Source organism: Gracilinanus agilis, chromosome 4 (assembly GCF_016433145.1).
Source record: "Gracilinanus agilis isolate LMUSP501 chromosome 4, AgileGrace, whole genome shotgun sequence".
NCBI lineage: Eukaryota > Metazoa > Chordata > Mammalia > Didelphimorphia > Didelphidae > Gracilinanus > Gracilinanus agilis.
Genome location: NC_058133.1, coordinates 447,427,586 through 447,446,143, shown reverse-complemented (window position 1 = coordinate 447,446,143; position 18,558 = coordinate 447,427,586). Strand labels below are relative to the sequence as shown.

Here is an 18,558-nt window from a genome sequence, read left to right as displayed (position 1 = left end):
TAAACTACTACTACCCTTTAAAAAAATATGTTGAATTTTAGTATTGCCCATGAAATCAACTATTTTTCACAAGACTGCCTAGAGGATCTCCCATGATAAAAATGTTTTTGTAACAATAAATTCATTTGTATATTTAGTGCAACAGCACATGATTTTACTAGCTAATACTGAAAGAGTACTTAAGGAAGATGGACAACAATAAGACTGGCAAAGGGCTAATTAAAAGAAATCAGAAAAACAAGGATGAAAATGATATTTCCTGAACCAGACATTATAAAATAATAACTTTGAAGTGAGCAAAGAAACATTTTCAACATAACTTTTTATAATAATTTTTATATAAAATCAAATTATGCATCCTGAAACATAACCAAATATGGTTAAGAACAGAGTACAATTCACTCTCAGCACAAGTCACTCTCAGAACAAGTCTCTCAGCACTCTCAACAAGTGTTATAAAGGGGTTGCCACAATTAATCTTAATTTGCTTTCTCTACTTCTAATCTCTTCTCTCTTCAAGTAACCCCAAAATAACCTTCTTAAAGCACAAGACTGACCAAGGACCTCTTCCATTAAAAAATCATAAGTTTAGCCAAACCTACTTTGCAACACACCTAAAGAATACATGTATTCAAGAAGCCTATGTATGAAGATACTAAGTGAAAGGGAACCCATTAGCTCATAATGAAGCTCAATCCATTTAGAAATACCTCTAATTGGGGGCCAGCTGGGTAGCTCAGTGAATTGAGAGCCAGTCCTAGAGATGGGAAGTCCTAGATTCAAATTTGACCTCAGATACTTCCCAGCTATGTGACCCTAGGCAAGTCACTTGATCCCCATTGCCTACCCTTACCACTCTTCAGCCTTGGAACTAATACACAGTATTGATTCTAAGACAGAAGGTAAAGATATATTATATATAAATTTTTTTTAAAATTCAACTTACTAGGTTTAACCTAATAGTTTAGTCAGATTTTTCAGGATCCTTACTATATCATTCAATGTATTAGCTACTCTTGGCAGTTGTAATAAACTTGCCAAATATACCTTTAATAAAGTCACTGATAAAACTATTAATTAGCACAAGGCTAAGCAAAGATCCCTAGGGCACTGCAATGGAAATGTTCTTCCCAGTAAATATTAAACTATAATTGGTTCTTTACATCTGTCTATGATCAGTCCTGAATCCCTTCAAACTATATTGTTGTCTAGCTCACACATCCCTTTGTTCTGTCCACAAGAATATCATTAGAGATTATTTTAAATGCTTTGATAAAATCTAGGTAAATTATATGTTCATCATTCTTAATCTAGCAGTCTAATATTTTAATTCCATTTCATTCAATCGAGATTAAGCATCTTTTATGGCTAAAGAATTGTGTTGAGTACTGAGGATTTAAAGACAAAAATAATTTATTCCTTTTAGTTTACATTCTAAAAACAAACAAAAATTAGGTTGGTCTAACATAACTTGTTTTTGATGAAGTCATTGCCCCTTCTTTTGTCTCTATTCATTAATCACCCCCTCCTCTTTTTTTTTTTTTTTTTGCTAGAAACTGAAATTAAGTTCACTGGAAAATCAGAACATGTACCCTTTACCAGTTCTGTGGTACATATTCCCTTTTTTAATAATCTTTCAAAGATAACTGAAAATGGCTTAATATCTGCCAATTATTTTTTTTTAATATATTATAAATTGTTTTTTCAAAGATTCACCTTCTCTACAACTGAGAATGATAAAAGCAAAGTACCTGCTACATGTCAAACAAAACAAATATCTGCTTTGGCCATTTCCAAAAGAATATACAATTCTGCATGTATGTATTCATATATGTATTATGTTTCATTCTGTACTTTGTCATTTAACTCTGTATCAAGAGAAGGGATCATTTTTCATCATTAGTACTCTGCAATCATGCTTAGAATTATTCATCAGAGTTTCTAAGTCTTGCAAAGTTGTTTGTCTTTAATGATATTGTCATATAAGCTGTTCTCTTGGTTTCCAGCTTTCTCTTAAAAGTATCCCCTTCACATTTCTTACCACACAATAGTATTCTATTTATATATCATAACTTGTTCAGCATGTCCCTAAGTAAGGGACACACTTTCAGATTTCCATTCTTTCCCACCTCAAAAAGAGCTATATTTTTATATATATTTAGAATTTGTTCTGCTTAGAACTGTTTTAAATCTATTTTCTCCCTTTAATTCCCTCTCTCCTGTTAAGTGAAATGTATTCCTCCCTCCTTTGATCAATTCAGATGAGAGAGGTTCAGTTATTAATTGATCTCCACCTGTGTGTTTGTATAGTCTTCTACTTATATCTTCTTATGTGAAATATTTTCCCTAACCTTCCTTTCCATCTTTCTTCACCCTTAACCTCCCTCCACTCCCAGTTCCTTTCTCTTAATTCCTATATTCTCTTTTGCTGGGTAAGTTATTCTTGGATATAAGCTTATTTATCCTCTGCCTCCTAGAATATCATATTCCAAGCTTCTTTAAAGGGGTAACTGCTAAGTCATATGTGATCCTGGTTGTGGCTTCTAAGAATTTGAATTTTTTCTGGCTGCTTAAAGTGTTTCTGCCCACTACCTTTGATCTGGAAGCTATGGATTTTAGCTCTTATGTTCCTGGGAATTTTGATTTTGGTTTGGTTTTTTTTTAGGAAGTCACTAGTGGATCCTTTCTATTTCCACTTGGCTTTCTGGCCATAAGAAAATTGGGCAGTTTTCTTTTAAGATTTCTTGAATCATGATGTCTAGATTCTCTTTTTGGACATGACTTTCAGGTTATCCAATGAATCTCAATTTTTTTTTTCTTCAAACTGTTTTCAACATCAATTGCTATGAGATACCTAAAATCTAGGTCCACCATATAAACACCCAGTAAGTTCTAAACATGCTTGAGAAGGGATAATGATAAAGAAAATCAAGGAGAAATGGCTATAAACTTCTCCATTCAGTATGCTGGTTAGTTGTTTCAGCCATATCCAAATGTTGGTGATCTCATTTGGGGATTTCTTGGCAAAGGTATACTGAAGTTTTTGCCATTCTTTTCTCCAGCTCATTTTACAGATTAGGAGACTGAGGACAACAGGGTTGAGTGACTTGCTCAGAGTCACACAGCTAATAAGTGTCTGAGGTCACATCTGAACTCAGGTCTTCCTAACTCCAGGCCCAGGACTATATATTTTGCCATCTAGTTACCCACCCTGACCCCACTGGATTCAGTATAGGACTATACAAGAAAACTTCCAGAAGCCTGTGAAGGTTCTGAGTGAAGATAAGGTATACAAGGTATATAGAAGGCACTGTATGTAAAAAATCCAGACTCAAAGCAGGAGACAAAACCAGACCATGGTGCTCAGGAAGCCCACACGCAAGCCAATATAAAAGCACCCTGAATCTTGCAGGAAGTCTGTTACCAACACAAATGACAACATTTTGTCTGTGCATTGGTCAAAGCAAATCAACTCCATGCTTCTGTCTGTGCAAGAGGAAAGAAACAGAAGGGGATTGAACCACCAAGAAACTAAACCAAAACCCAGGAATTCTTAAAGGATGATGAGCCACGCCTTAGTCACTGTGTCCTGGGCCATGTATGTCCTGATCATATCAACCAAGAGTATGAGAGAAGGCAGATTATGTCCTGAACGCAAAAAACCAATTCCAAAAGTGAGGCTATATATATATAAACAAACAGAATATGCCACACAAAATTTAAAAAATATTATGGACTGAATGTAGAAATGTATCAGTCCAAGAGATAAAGTCAGAAGAAAAAAATTAACACAAGTGCAAATAAGATTCAGAGAAAAAAAATAACTGGCCACAAGGTCTATAAGGGAACCCAGAAAAAAAATCAACCAGGAAATATATGGACAGAAAGAATAAACACCCATGAAAGGGGCAAGCCAAAAGTCAGAGATGAAGGGCAGTGGAACAGAAATAGCCTGCATCAGTAACAGATCATTAGTAGCAAGTATACTCTACTTTTGCCATCTTCTTTGTAAAGAAGGGAATATGGGGCAAAGAGAGGAAAAAATAAGAGATAGGGGAGCGGAAAATATACAATTAGTCATAACAATGAAAAGGAATGAAATTAACTCATCCATAAAATGGAAGAAGAAAGCAGAATGAATTAAAGGCAGAATCCAATATGTTGTTTAAATAAAATAAACTTGAAACTAAGATTTACAGAGTTAATATAAGGAGCAAAAGCAAAATCTACTATGCTTAGGGTGAACAATAAAGCTGGTATAGTATTTATGACCTCTAGAACATAGGCATAAAGAAATAAAGAGGGAAATTATATTATGCTTAAAAATAATGAAATAAAAAATAGCAAAAACATCCAGTTTACCTATGAGTAAACAGATTCTATGAGTTCAAATTACTGCATCTCCATGCTTGTAAACAAAAATTGATATTCTGCTTTAAGTAATGCTTGTTCATAATACATTTCCTGTTCAAAACAAATGTCAATAGACTATGCCGAAAAGTATCATATTTCAGATTGAAATAATGTAGCAATACGTCCTTACTAACTCTTCCCTTCCTTCAAATTCCCTCAAAAAATTAAACTCATTACTTTCTTATACTCTATAGCTTGCAATCACTACTGGCAGTGTCGTCTTTGAAAATCAGACAATATTTTGAATAACTGATAATAATTCTGAAAAAACTCCCTCAAGAGCTATGTTCTCTCACAATAATAAAATGAATGTTTGAATTATTTGTAAAAATCACTAAAATCAATTTAATGACATTCATACCAGTATGGTTGTAGACAACATCAGTAATGCAAAGAATGCTCCACTCTTTTTTCATTTTTTCTACTAGCTGTCCAACATCACTCCAAGTATACTGCTTGTTAGGTGTAGAAAAGTCAGGATTTAGTTCCAGTTGATTAGCCAATGAATAACATGACCTAGATAGCCCCAAAGTCTGAAGTGGGGTAAAATGAATCATGTTGTAACCTGAAAAATATTTTTTGAATTTAAGAAGAAATTAAACAAGTTTGTAATAAAAATAAAAACTTATATAAATCTAAATGTATCCTGTAGATAATTAAAGCACATATAAGAATATATTTTATATATAAAAATTTATTTTAAAAATAGAACTAAATATTTATCAATAAGATGCAGCTTTCAGGTTGGTACTTTTAAAAAATGTTTTAAGGTAAATTCTTAGGAAATGACAATGATTTACTTTTTTTTTTTTTAACCCTTGTACTTCGGTGTATTGTCTCATAGGTGGAAGAGTGGTAAGGGTGGGCAATGGGGGGTCAAGTGGCTTGCCCAGGGTCACACAGCTGAGAAGTGGCTGATTTACTTTTATTACTTGTCACCTAATAATATTTATAGCATACACTAAGATCTGAACTGAAATTGAGTATCCAAAACTGAAATTCATTTATTTTTCTCAAGAGATAACAATAATATGTGTTATTTTATTGACATTTAAAGAAATTTTTACTATTACCTGATTCTTTTGCAACTCTGAGTCTGCTTTCCCATTCATCAAAAGGTCCCAAACACTTGGCTAGATATGTCTGGAGAGTAACACAATCCAAGTGTAATTCTTGATTATTGGTTCCAATGTGTAAAATAGGGTCCACAACTATGTAACCTCCACCACTTTTTTCATTTCTAAAAAAAAAAAAAAAGATGAGAACATAATTTATATTAAATATTCTTTTTTTTAGTTAACAGGTTTAAATGTTCTTTTATCAAACCCTACACTTATATAATTGTAAGCATATCATCAAATAAACTTTTTTCTGTTTCCTAATCTATGCCCAGTTATTATAGTTTATATTTCTTTTTTATTTATTCAAGTTTTAATTCCAAAAAAAGTTATTAATCTCATTTTGTACTGTGTCAGGCCTTATTTTGAATAACAGTTTTGTGTATATAACTGGCTTAATAGCAATGAGTAAGAGTACTTTATAATATCTTTTTAAAAAAAGCATAATATAAGAATACAAGTTTAAATTTGATTACACACACATATATTTTTTCTTTCTATTAAATGAGGTAAGTTCTATGAAAGGTTCACAAATTGAACCAGAATTTATAGCTGAGTGAAAAAATTAAAATCATTTTATAGCTATACTAAAAAAATACTACTAAAATAATCCTCCAAATATCTATTTCCACAAAAAAAAATTTCTTGATCATTTACACTATCAAGTGACAGTGTAAGATATAAAAATTTTAAATGTCTTGTCTAACATTCAGTAAACATTTTCTATGTAACACTTTATACTTTGAAGAAAATACTCTATTGCTTTTTTAAAAAAACCCTTACCTTCTGCCTTAATACGATACCATGTATTAGTTCTAAGGCAGAAGAATGGTAAGGGCTAGGCAGATGGGGGTTAAGTGACTTGCCTAGGGTCACACAGCTAGGAAGTAGATGAATCCACATTTGAACCCAGGACCTCCTGTCTCTAGGCCTGGCTCTCAATCCACTGCTGCCCCCTACTCTACTGCTTATTAGAAATTAGATGATATGACTTTCATCAACATGACAAGATGACATAGAAAGCATAAAAAAAAATCTCATTGCCATTATTTATTTTGGGGGGCAACTTGAGGGCATAAAAATCTTAAATCCATATTTTTAATATATCCAAGGCTTTACTTACTCCTGATTAAAATAATATTGAAATGATCCAGCTTTTTGAAGATTAAGTTTACAATATTTGTCAGAATCATCTTCCCTTTCTGTTGGATTTTCCCAAGAAAGGGGTCGGAATTTTTGTCGACTAAATTCTTCTCCAGGAAGTGGATAATTTGTGTAGACAGTAACTGTCTTCCCTTGTAAAGTTGGGCCTAAGCGGAACTGTAGTTCAAAGCCTGAAAAAGTCAGTTGTTTTTAAAGTAAGTCATTGTAAATTTTAGCAATAATAAAATTCAGATATTTAAAGAACACACACATAATTTAAACTAATACAATTATTTCTGGCATGGGCTTTTGTCCAAATACAGAGTATTTTTTTTGTCTAATATTAAGTAGGGAAATGCCTACCCTAAACCCAGCTTTACAGAAAACCTCAGAGTTTATTTTGGAGAGTTCAAAAGTTATTTAGGCATTTTTAGATTTGCTCAATGAAACAGTTAATTTTATTTTACATAAAAGGAAATAATTAATATGAAGAAAATCAATGGACTAGCTATATCTCTCAATTTAATGGAAATATGCACAATTTTCCAAAGAAGAAAAATCTAACTATGTATGGTTAATGATCAGCTAGTTGGAAACATAGGGCCTATATCACATCTCTTGCTCTGTATAACACCTTGAAAGATCTGAGTTTAAAGGCCAGCTCTGCTTCTTGTTTATTGTGGGTGAACTTGGAAAAAGAAATTTAACCTCTCTAGGCATATATTCTTATATATAAAATAAAGTAGTGAGATAAAATGGCCTCTATGGTCCTTTTTCAGCTCAAAATTTATCATCTGTTAATCTCCAAAGGAGTTAAATTTATGAAAGATAAAGGGGAAAACGTGAATTTACTAGAATAATTAAATTAAAAAAATTTTTAAACAAACAAGTAAAATATTTGTGTGATCAGGAGGATTGTAAAACTTCCTTTATATCAATACAAGGATGCTTTTCTCACTGGAGAAAAAGGTACCATTTTGAACAAATACAAGTATCAGAGTTCAGCTGCCTGAGCATATTTAAATAACCTGTCCCTTGCTCAGTTTATACAAATAATGCTTCTACGATCATCCATGAGTTCAAAGAAGTTAGAATACAAAGGTTAACAGCCATTCAAATAGCTGAAGTTTCCTATGAGAACCACTCTAGTTATCTGTGCTTTATATATAGTAGGTAAAACTATTAAATAGTAAATTAATTTACCTACACCAATCTCCATAGTCAACAAATCACTCTGCTAAAATTAGCAGAGGCCACAGTAGGCCATCTTATTCCTCATAGTTATATTAGGAATATTTCTCTCAAATTAGCTATAGTTTCTCTCAGTCAACAACAAATAAGATATTTCAAAGCTATCATCTCTTAAATTTATTTGAATTTTATCTTCCTAAAATTATGTAGGCTCAGGTAAAGAGAATCTTTAATATTTCATAATAAACATTCTAGTTCTAGACAGGTATTTAAGAAAGATAAAAGAACTCTTGAGTATTAGTAATCAAAAAGGTTTAATATTATAGTTTTCTTTCAACTGGAATGTTCCATATCAAAGTACTATGAAATTTGATTTTTAACCATGCTTGATGTGTGATAATTTTCTTCTCCTTTCATTACCATTAATGAGTACTTCATAGAATTGCAGAGTTTGGATTAGAAGGGATCTAATTAGCAATCTAGTCCAACTATACACAAAAGGGATTTCCACTATAACACATCCTACAAGTTGTTGTTTGGCCTCTATCCAAAGAACTCCAAGAAAGAGAAATCAAAGCAGCTCACCCATTTTTGGACAACTCAAATTTAAGGAACTGTTTCTTATATCAAACCTAAATTGACTACTTTATAATTTCTGTTCTTTGAACCTGATTCTACTTTTTAGGAACAAATAATCAAGTCTAATCTCTCCTTCACATGACAACTCTTCAAATACATAAAGATATTTATGATATCCCTCCTGAATCTTCTTTTCTCCATATTAAACATGCCCAATTCTTTCAACTTTCCATCAGACAGCATAGATTCAAGGCCCTTCATTATGACTGCCCTCCTCTAAACTTTTGTAGCTTATCAATGTCCAGCCTGAATTGGACACAAAATTTCAAAGGGCTGAGAGTGCTGTCAAGGGCACCAACACTTTCCCAGTTACATAGGCTGGTGGTATAATCCTTTACTCCCCTCTCTTGTTCACTGCCTGTGTGTCTAATCAGTTGTCCAATTATTTATATCTTTGTATAACATCTATCATGAGATAGTTTTGTTTGAAAGATCCTTTGGGGAGATGGGTTCCCCCAAAGGATCTGTTAAAGGGATTTTCTTAATCTCTCCCTCTGTCTCTTTAAGAGATAGGAAAGAGAGTAGAAGAATTTCTAAGTAGAAGAGAACTGACAGGCTTCTGTGAGTTAGCCAGAGCTGAAGATTCCAGTTACCTAAGAAATGAGATATATAAGGAGAGGATTCAGTTGGCAGTTGGGGATTTTTCCTCAGGACCTGGAGAGAAAAGGAGGTCAATCTAGGTCTCTCTGAGTCAAGAGCCACTGTTGGCAGTTTTTATTACTGACAGCATAGAGAAACGGATTTAAGGAGTTAGTAGGTGATGAATGTTTAGTTATTAGGATAGGTAGGTACATAGTGAATAAATTTCTAGGTAGGCAGTGTAGGTAGTTAGGCCTGGTTTGCCCAGGCAAAAGAACCTGTCCTCAAAGATAGTAAGAGAAGGTTTTTTAGAAATTTTAGGTAGGATTAGGAATTTAGATATAGTTATAAGGTATTAGAGTAATAATCTCTTTCTTTCTTTCTTTCTATTTTTCTATCTGTACTTCTCAAATTAAACTGTTTTATCAAACTGTTCTCCTCACTTTTGTCAAACTCCTACAAAATTAACCCTTAACAGCCTGGCGAGCCAGGTAGGAGTTTGATCAATCTGTTAATCTTCTGTTCCTCACTTCTTACTATTCCTACTTTTCAAAAATAGACAAAAAGGTAGAAGTGTAACCATGGTGCTAGATATCCTGGTACAAGTAGTGAAGGAGGAGGTGTCAATCTATCTCAAACAACTCCCACTACCAGGAACTTTACTGAGTTGTTACTTCTCACAATTTTAGATTGTCTCCAATTATTACTGTTTCTGGGATTTTTCGTTCTGTCAGGATTACTTCAAGGATATCAATTTTATCAAATATTTGGTCTAATTCTCTCTAAGAAAAGGAAACACCTGAAAGATAGCTTAATGGAGACTAGAGTTGCATACCTTGAAGATGGTTATCTCTCAAATGGCCAAAACTATTTTTCAACAGAATGAAACTATCACTTTACCCAAACTGCCTCTCCTACTATTTCTACTTATTCCACCAAGGCAGCTATAGCAAAAACACACAAAAAAAGAAGATACAAGCCTCCTCTTCATAAGAGAATTACCAACCTTTAATCCCCCAAAAGCTAGTTAATATATCAAATACCATTTACCCCTCAGGATATTGAGATAAGGATAAAACTCCAACTGTTAAGGGTTAATTTCTACTTAAAAATTCTTCTTACATCTTATTCTTTCTCAACATCATCTTTGATCCAGTAACACTGGCCTCCTAGCTATTCCCTGAAAAAAAAAATTTCAATTCCTAATGGAGCATTTTCACTGGCTGTCCTTAATACATGAAAAACTGCCCATCTTCACCCTCATCTTCTGACTTTTCTGGCTTCTTTAAAAATCCAATCTCAGCTCAAATCCCATTTCTGCAAAGTTTTTCCCAGTGTCTCTCAAAGCTGGTGTCTTTCCTCTAAGATAATCTCCAGTTTATCCTGTATGTAATTTATTTGCATTTAGCCTCCTTTATTTCATTTTATCTCCTTAAGGGCAGCAACTATTTTTTCTTTTCTTTCTATACCCAGTGCTAAGCGTGGTCCTAAGAACAGAGTAAGTTCTTAATAAATGCTTGTTGACTTCTGTTAGCTATACTTTAGAGTTTATGGAGAGTAGCAATATGTAAGAATACTGGAAATGTTGAGGGGAATCACATTATAGGTGATTTTAAATAACAGTGATGAATTAATATGAAATCATAAAATTATGAGCCACTAGAGTAGCGTGTGATATCCTCAGATCATGTGTTTTAGGAAAATCCCATGCACACTTGGAAAAATGACTAGAGTAGGCAGAAATTTGAGGCAGGGAGATGTACAGAGACTAATTAGAAGGTGTTCAAGATGAAAGATGATAAAGGCCTGAACTAGAGTGGAGACTGTGTGAAGGGAGAGAAATATTTGAGAGACATTTTATAGAAAGAAATCACAAAATCTGACAACTGACTGAAAATGTTAAATGAGAGAGGAATCCAGAAAGATACCAAAGTTATGAATCTAGGTGATATGGGAGGCCAGTGATACCCTTTAGACAAGGGGTTGGCAACGTATGGCTCTTGAGCCATATCTGGCTCTTTTGAGGGCCAGATATGGCTTTTTCTGCAGGAGCCATAAAGTCAATTTTTTTTCAGGCGCTGTTACAGGAGCGCACACTGTGAGCACTGTAGGGCTCTCACGAAATTACATTTTAAAAAATGTGGTGTTTATGGCTCTCATAGCCAAAAAGGTTGCTGACCCCTGCTTTAGACTAATAGAGAAGTTTGAAGAGGGGAAGATCTGGGAGAAAAGATAATTAGCTCTGATTGGACATTTTTACTTTGAAATGCCTCTGGAATATGAAGTTCAAAATGTCCAATATGAAATTAATGATATAGGACTGGAGTTCAGGAGACAAACTAGAATTATTAACTATTAACAGTTTTGAATTATTTAATGTAATTGTATTATCCATGACTCTATGAGATATTTTATAAAAAGTTTAGTTAAAATTTAGGTAAACCATATTTGTTTGCATGCATTTCCCTTACCCACTAATTTAGTAATTCTCATTTAAAAAAAAAGGAAATGAAGTCTGTCATAACTTGTTTATGATGAAGTCATGCTGACTCTGTAATCACTTTCACTGCTTCATCAATGTGTGTATTCTTTCCAGTGAAGCAGATCTGAAACTCTTTAAATCTTACATTTTCACGAATTTTTGTGGCCAAAAATGAATCACATGGTAGCCACAACTTTGCCTTCTCCACACTGAAGAAGACTAGTTCAAAATAAGAAACAATTTGTTGTTGAGCTCATAATTGACGCCTTTACAATTTAGCAGAACCTAAATGAAATCGCGTGTTTGCTGGCAGAAGCTATGAGAAACTAAAGTAATGTTTGCTATACCCCTTAGAATATAAGTTCGTTGAGGGAAAGGCTAGTTTCATTTTTGTCTCTGCATTCTCAGTGATTAGCACTGTGTCTAGCACATGGTGTTTAACAAATGCTGACTGCTAAAGCATTGTAGTAGGAATTTGGTAAAGAAAGGGCAAATTAATGTAACTGTTCATTGTGTTGTTTAGTTATTTTTCAGTCATGTTCAACAATTTGGGGTTTTCTTGGCAAAGATACTAGAGAGGTTTGCCATATATGAGTCTTCATGACTCCAGGTATGGCACTCAATACATAGTAACACCTTGCTGCTCAACTTCTGATTATATTACTTCATTAAAGTTTTTCTTTTTTATTAATAAATATGTGAGATACAAATCTACTCTTGATGAAAATGCTTAATGATGAGTCAAGATAATTAGGTTCTAGTCTCAACTTTGTCACTGACTTGTAACTTGGGATACACCTTAGTTGTTAGTTTTCTTTTTTTTTTCTTTTTTTTCTAAACCCTTACCTTCTGCCTTGGAACCAATACTGCATGCTGGTTCCAAGGCAGAAGAGTGGTAAGGGCTAGGCAATGAGGGTTAAGTGACTTGCCCAGGGTCACACAGCTGGGAAGTGTCTGAGGCCAGATTTGAACCTAGGACCTCCCCTCTCTAGGCCTGGCTCTCCACTGAGCTACCCAGTTGTCCCCTGTTAGTTTTCTTACAGATAAAAAAGTGGTGACCTGAAGGATCTTTTTTAGTTTTAACATTTTAAGCTAATAACAAGAACTTAAATTTATTTTGTGCTTTGAGTCTCATAAAGCACTTTATAGACATTATCTTGTTCGATCCTCACAAAAACTCTGTGAAGTGGTTGTTACCTTCATTTGGTAACTGAGGAAAGAGTAACTTAGTGAATTGCTTATGGTCATATAGCTAAGAAAAACTGAAGAAGAAATTGAAACCCAGGTTTTTCTTGACTCCACGGTCAGTATTTCCTACTATACCAGTTATATTAAACACTATTATTCATGTGACAATCTATGGACTACTCTACCACAAAGTAAAATATAGACTCAAAGAAAGGTTGGAAGTCACATAGCTAATAACAGATAAAGGTAGGCATTACCTGAACCCAGGCCATTGTGACTCCAAGGTAAGTGCTTTTTCTAATGAATTATGCTGTCCAGATTGACAGGAGTTATTAATTATAGCTCACATTTATATAGGGCTTTATGTTTAACAAGGTGCTCTGTCTATATTCATATTTGATCCCTCTAAAAGAATTAACATTTTTAAAGGGTATAAAAGGAGAAAATATATAACAGCAATTAGGAAATAACTCATCAGGAACAACTCATCAGAAATAGAAGTATGCATTTATATTTTATAGAAACTTACATTTTTGTATTAAATTTAGAAGAAACATTTGATAGGAAGGAAAATTACTACCACCAGTTGATTAGGCTATCTAAGAAAGCTTCCAGGACTAGAGGTGATAGTAGTACCATTGTACTGTTCTTTGTCATACCATATCAGAAGTACTGGGTTTATTTGGGTACTATATTTTAGGAATAACACTGATAAGCTAGTAAGCCATAGGTGGAAGAAAAAAAGGATCAAGAACCCTGCAACCATGCCATATAAGAATTAGTTGAAGGAGGTAGGGATATTTAGCTAAGATAATGCTTAGATGAGGCACGATAGCTGTCATCAAATATTAAAAGGCTGAAAGGTAGAAGAAAGATTAGACTGCTTTGCTTGATCCTATGATACACGAGTAGAAGCCACGGTTTTATAGTAAAAAGAAAAAAGCTTGATATAAGAATGAAGTTCCTAACAATCAAGATCATCCAAAAATAGAATGGATTCCTTTGGCAAGGTCTTCATCCCTGGATGAATCTAGATGATAACTCACTGAGGGTGCTTAGGAAAAATTGTTCTTCTAAAATCTTATACTTGGGTATGAAAAAAGTATGAAATGGAAAAGGTCTGGGATGGTTACATAGCAGCTGATCTTGAAGATCTTGGGGTTTTGCTGGTCTACAAACTAGTGAGGAATTATCAGTGTGATGCAGCAGCCAATAAAGCTTATTAATCTTTGCTAAATTAGTAGAGGCTTAGTTTACAGGAATGGAGGGGGTAGTTACACTATAACTCTGCTCATGATAAGATGTCATCTGTAATACTATGTTCATTTGTGGGCACTATGGTTTAAGGAGGACAGTGATAATCTAGAAAGTGTCCAGAGAAAGACAAACAGGATGGTGAAGGGGCTTGAAGCCAAATCATATGAGATTTCACTGAAGATATTATGCAAATTTAGTGTGGAGAAAAAATGTGTAGAGCATGATAGCTGACTTGAAGATTTTAAGGAAGCAGCTTAGTGGACTGTGAGTCAAGCCTAGAGACTGGAGGTCTTGGGTTCAAGTCTGATCCCAGACACTTGCTAACTGTGTGATTCTGTGCAAGTCACTTAACCCCCAATGCCTAGCCCTTACCACTCTTCTGCCTTGGTAAAAATACACAGTATTGATTCTAAAATGGAAGGTAAGGGTTTTTTAAAAAAAGATGTGAAGGGTTGTACTATAATTGAGAGAGTAAACTTAACTGTCCCCATTAGGGAGAATCAGAAGTAATAGACAGAAGTTGTAATTTAAGATTGATTGGAAAAACTTCCTAATAATTCAAGCTGACTAAGGGTGGAATAGGCTAATGAGAGATGGAAGATTCTCCCTTCTTGGAGGTCTTCAAACAAGTTGGATAGCCATTTGTCAGATAGTCTCAAATTCTGTGATTCTATGTTATTTCTTGAATTACAGGTTAGATTTAAATGGTACCTTTAAAGTCTGAAATTCTATAATTTAATTTATTGAAAGTAAAGTGAATACCACAAGTTAAACCCTAAAGTGGAAGTATGGAGCAGATTCGGCAAAAGGGTAGAATATCAATTAGACCCAATTTTGGGATGTTTCCATAAAGTATGGTATAACTTGCATTATAGTAGTCCCTTATTTCAGAGTGTACACGAAATCTTAAAATGAGTCTGTGACTCAATTGCTTCCCTCTCCCTTAAAACGCCCTGTTCAAATAGAGAACAAGGTGAGAGTAAATATCTCCTATTGTGACCAGTACTGTATTCTACAGCAATTAGTACATCAAAAATAATTTTAATTGATTTCTGGTGTCAAGAAGTAAGTTTTTACTAAATGACTATTATTGTGATAAGCATAGTTACTGTGGGAATACAAAGAAGTTACAATCCAGAAAGAAGAGTTAATTCACAAGAAATAACTATAGAACAATGAAAAGGCCAAACTAGTAATAAGTATAATATATATTGTAATAATAAGTACAATAAAAAGAAAGGTATACAAAAAATGGTAGAACTTGAGCTACTTAAGGATACACAGGATCTGGACAGACAGAGAAACAAGATAGATAGAAATATGGGAAAATACAGTATGAGCAAAGTGAGGATAAATAAAAAGAGGACAATAAACAGGCCAATATGAATGGTGTGGAGGGTATGTGTTTAAGAACAATGGATTATCATGTTGGATATCGAAGGTAAAGTCAAATTATTGAGAGTCTTAAGATCTAGGCAGAGGAAATTAGACTTATATAGTGAACAGTAAGGAGCCACTGTAATTTCTTATTCAAGGAACAAACTAAAAGCAGTATTTCAGAAACATCATTGTGGCAGTATATGTAAGACTGATTGGAAAGACAAGGGAAAAGAACTATTTACTATCTTGAAAGGTTTCTGTAGTAACACACAAGGATGTTTTGAGTGAGCAGAGACATTCTAAAGCAGTGATTCCCAAAGTGGGCGTTACCGCCCCCTGGTGAGTGCTGCAGTGATCCAGGGAAGCAGTGATGGCCACAGGTGTATTTATCTTTCCTATTAATTGCTATTAAAATTTAAAAAATAATAATAATTTCCAGGGGACTAAGTAATATTTTTTCTGGAAAGGGGGTGGTAGGCCAAAAAAGTTTGGGAACCACTGTTCTAAAGGAAATACTACCTGGATTTAGTTACATGAAGGTGCTAAGTCAAAGAGAACTCTTAAGATTTCTAGTCCAGAAGACTGAAAAACGATAATACTGAGGGCAGCAGCTAGAAAGCAAACCAAGTGAGATTGGAATAGGAAAAGTTGGAAGAAAGGAGCAATATTATGGCTTTGAACAGACTAATTTAAGGACTGGAGCACAAATCACAGAGACCAGACAAAGGTAGAGAAGAATAAAAAAGAGAGATGTGATAGAAAATAGAAAAACTAGCTGTCGTAGAAGCTGAAGGGAGAGGGGTTTACAGTAGGAGATAGTTGTTCAACACCATCAAAAGCTGAATTCAAATCAGGAGCTAATTAATAAGCACTTACTGAGTGTAACATAAAGATTAATTAAGACATGGTCCTTACTCTCAAGGATCTTATAATCTAAAGGTATAGATACAACACAGAACACATACATATAACTAAAATGTAAAATGATATATAACTGCATGAGAGGTACAAAGTGCTGAGTGATTTGAGGAAGAAGGATCACTTATGACTAGAGGAAATCTGGGAAAATGAAGAAGGTAACATTTGAGTTGGCTCTTAAAGACTAGGAAGGATTTCAAGGGGTGTGGGCAGGATGAGGGAAGATTAGTATTTACAAGATTGACCCAGAGCACTGCAGAAGACAAGTGTAAGAAACAGCAAAGAGATCGGTTTGGCTATAGCATAAGGTTTACAGAAAGGAGTAACATGTGATAAGCCTAGAAAGTGAGTAGTACCAAAATGTAGAGGGTTCTCAAACTCCTCTAACAGGCTAAGGCAGTTGGTCTAGGCAATTATGAGCCACCAAAGAGCTTTTAAGCAAAGGAATGAAAAAAAATCAACTTAAAATCTGGCCAGTGGGTATTCACATATTCAATACTACTGATTTAACAGCTGAAATTCTTTCAGTGTACTTTCACAAAATTTCAAGATATATCTGACAGCTAATTGGTTCAATTATAAAGAGATACAGATTTTTTTCATTCAACTAAATTTAAATTTTAGAAGTTAAACTGGCAAAGAGTATCAAAAGTTTGTAAAATTTTGGAAAAACCCATCCTAAAAATATTTTTAAATGGCCCTCAGTCCAGATAATAAAATCATATAATTATTCACAGAGAAATATTTGATTTTTAAAAATCATGCATCAAATATAAGTTCCAATATTATTTGGGAAAGAATGTCATTTAACTAGGAGAGCAACTAAATTTTACTTTATCCATAACTAGCTTTCTGAGTCTTCCAAAGATGTTATTAGTTTGATTTGTTCTTTTACGTATTAGTTTTAGAGATAAAAAGAGGGGAACTGAAAGAAAAAAATATTTAAAAACTATATATTCTCTTACAACAATAACCAATATGGAAATATGTTTTGCTTCAATCAAATTGTTTACTATTTCCCAGGGAGGAGGAGGGAGGGTGACAATTTGGATCTTACAATTTTGGAAAACATATGTTGAAAATTGTTATTCTATGTAATTGGGAAAATTAAATGTCTTTGAATAAAATTATGAACATTTATAGCCCCAAATATGGGCTAGGAGTTGAATCATTTAGTTTGCATCAGTATCATTTTTTAAGGTCAGCAATAGAACACTTGGTGCTCAGTAACCCTTAACAAACGTTAATGAGTATGGGCATGCAGACAGATGAAATGGTTTAATGACATTACACTGCTCTTCTAGATCTTGCCTTCTTTAAAGCAAACTAAAAAATTGTAATAATTTTAATAGTAACTTTATAACACTCAGCAGCAATCATTTAATACAAAGAATATCATGCAGTAGTGTAGTTCATTTGATATTTTGGAATTCTATTCATTTCATTGATAATTATAGAGAATTAAGAAAACAGTTTAGCAAATAACTTCTTACCCACCTTGTTCCAGCCTGAAGAGAGTCTTTTCTAGCTTTTCCATGTCGTTTAAAAGTAATATTCGAACCTGCTTACTGTGACTCATTTTGGCTTCCAAATGATTTGGAGAGAATCACTTCAAAAACGAGTAAGTTGTCCCTACAAAACAAATAAAAAAAATATTAAAGCATGGGGAAATATCACGGCTACCTTAATCTAAGCAGAGTTGATGGCTGCACTTACATATTTTCAAAAACCCTAGTAGACACACAGACGTTAAAGACAACAATTCCTGCACAGAGGACCCGAAGATCCTTGCAAAAATTATTGCCTATGGGGCAGAGCAATAAGAAGCCCGCAGGTTTTACTAATGCAGACTTAAGAATTTGCACGAAGAGGAATCCGCTTCAGAGACCCGGGTTGGGGGACAAATAATCTGGTCGCCTCTGAGTGACACCTGTGCCTGCGACTCTCTATCAATCTGCCCAGGGATGCCAGGTGGGAGATGGCCCCTCCGACTCCAAATTCGGGCAGAAGGCCGCCGAGGGGTGGGAAGCTGGGGAGGGGCTTGGGGGCAGGGGAAACAGCTGTAGCCCTCGGAATGCTTTCCATAGATAGAAAATGTACAGAGAGAGATATAGATAGAAAGGCATTATATCCCTGAGAGGTCAGCACTTACAGGGAGCCAGGGGTACGTGCAGCCGCCGGCACACCGCGGGAGGGAAGCAGGGGGAGGCGGGGCTGCGGGCAGCAGGGGGGCGGGGGACAGTTCTGAAG

General features: G+C 34.4%; 1 protein-coding gene across 1 annotated transcript in view; it reads right to left on the bottom strand.

Moving 5' to 3' along the window:
- The window catches only part of AGL (amylo-alpha-1, 6-glucosidase, 4-alpha-glucanotransferase), a 74,681-nt gene extending 56,794 nt beyond the window's left edge, over window positions 1-17,887 (bottom strand). Inside the window, exons 1-4 of the mRNA XM_044672128.1 lie at window positions 17,806-17,887; window positions 6,655-6,865; window positions 5,487-5,653; window positions 4,775-4,978 (exon numbers count right to left, since the gene is read on the bottom strand). Coding sequence (XP_044528063.1) covers window positions 4,775-4,978; window positions 5,487-5,653; window positions 6,655-6,865; window positions 17,806-17,887 — 664 coding nt within the window. The remainder of the gene's footprint in view (window positions 1-4,774; window positions 4,979-5,486; window positions 5,654-6,654; window positions 6,866-17,805) is intronic.
- Window positions 17,888-18,558: the final 671 nt, after the last annotated feature.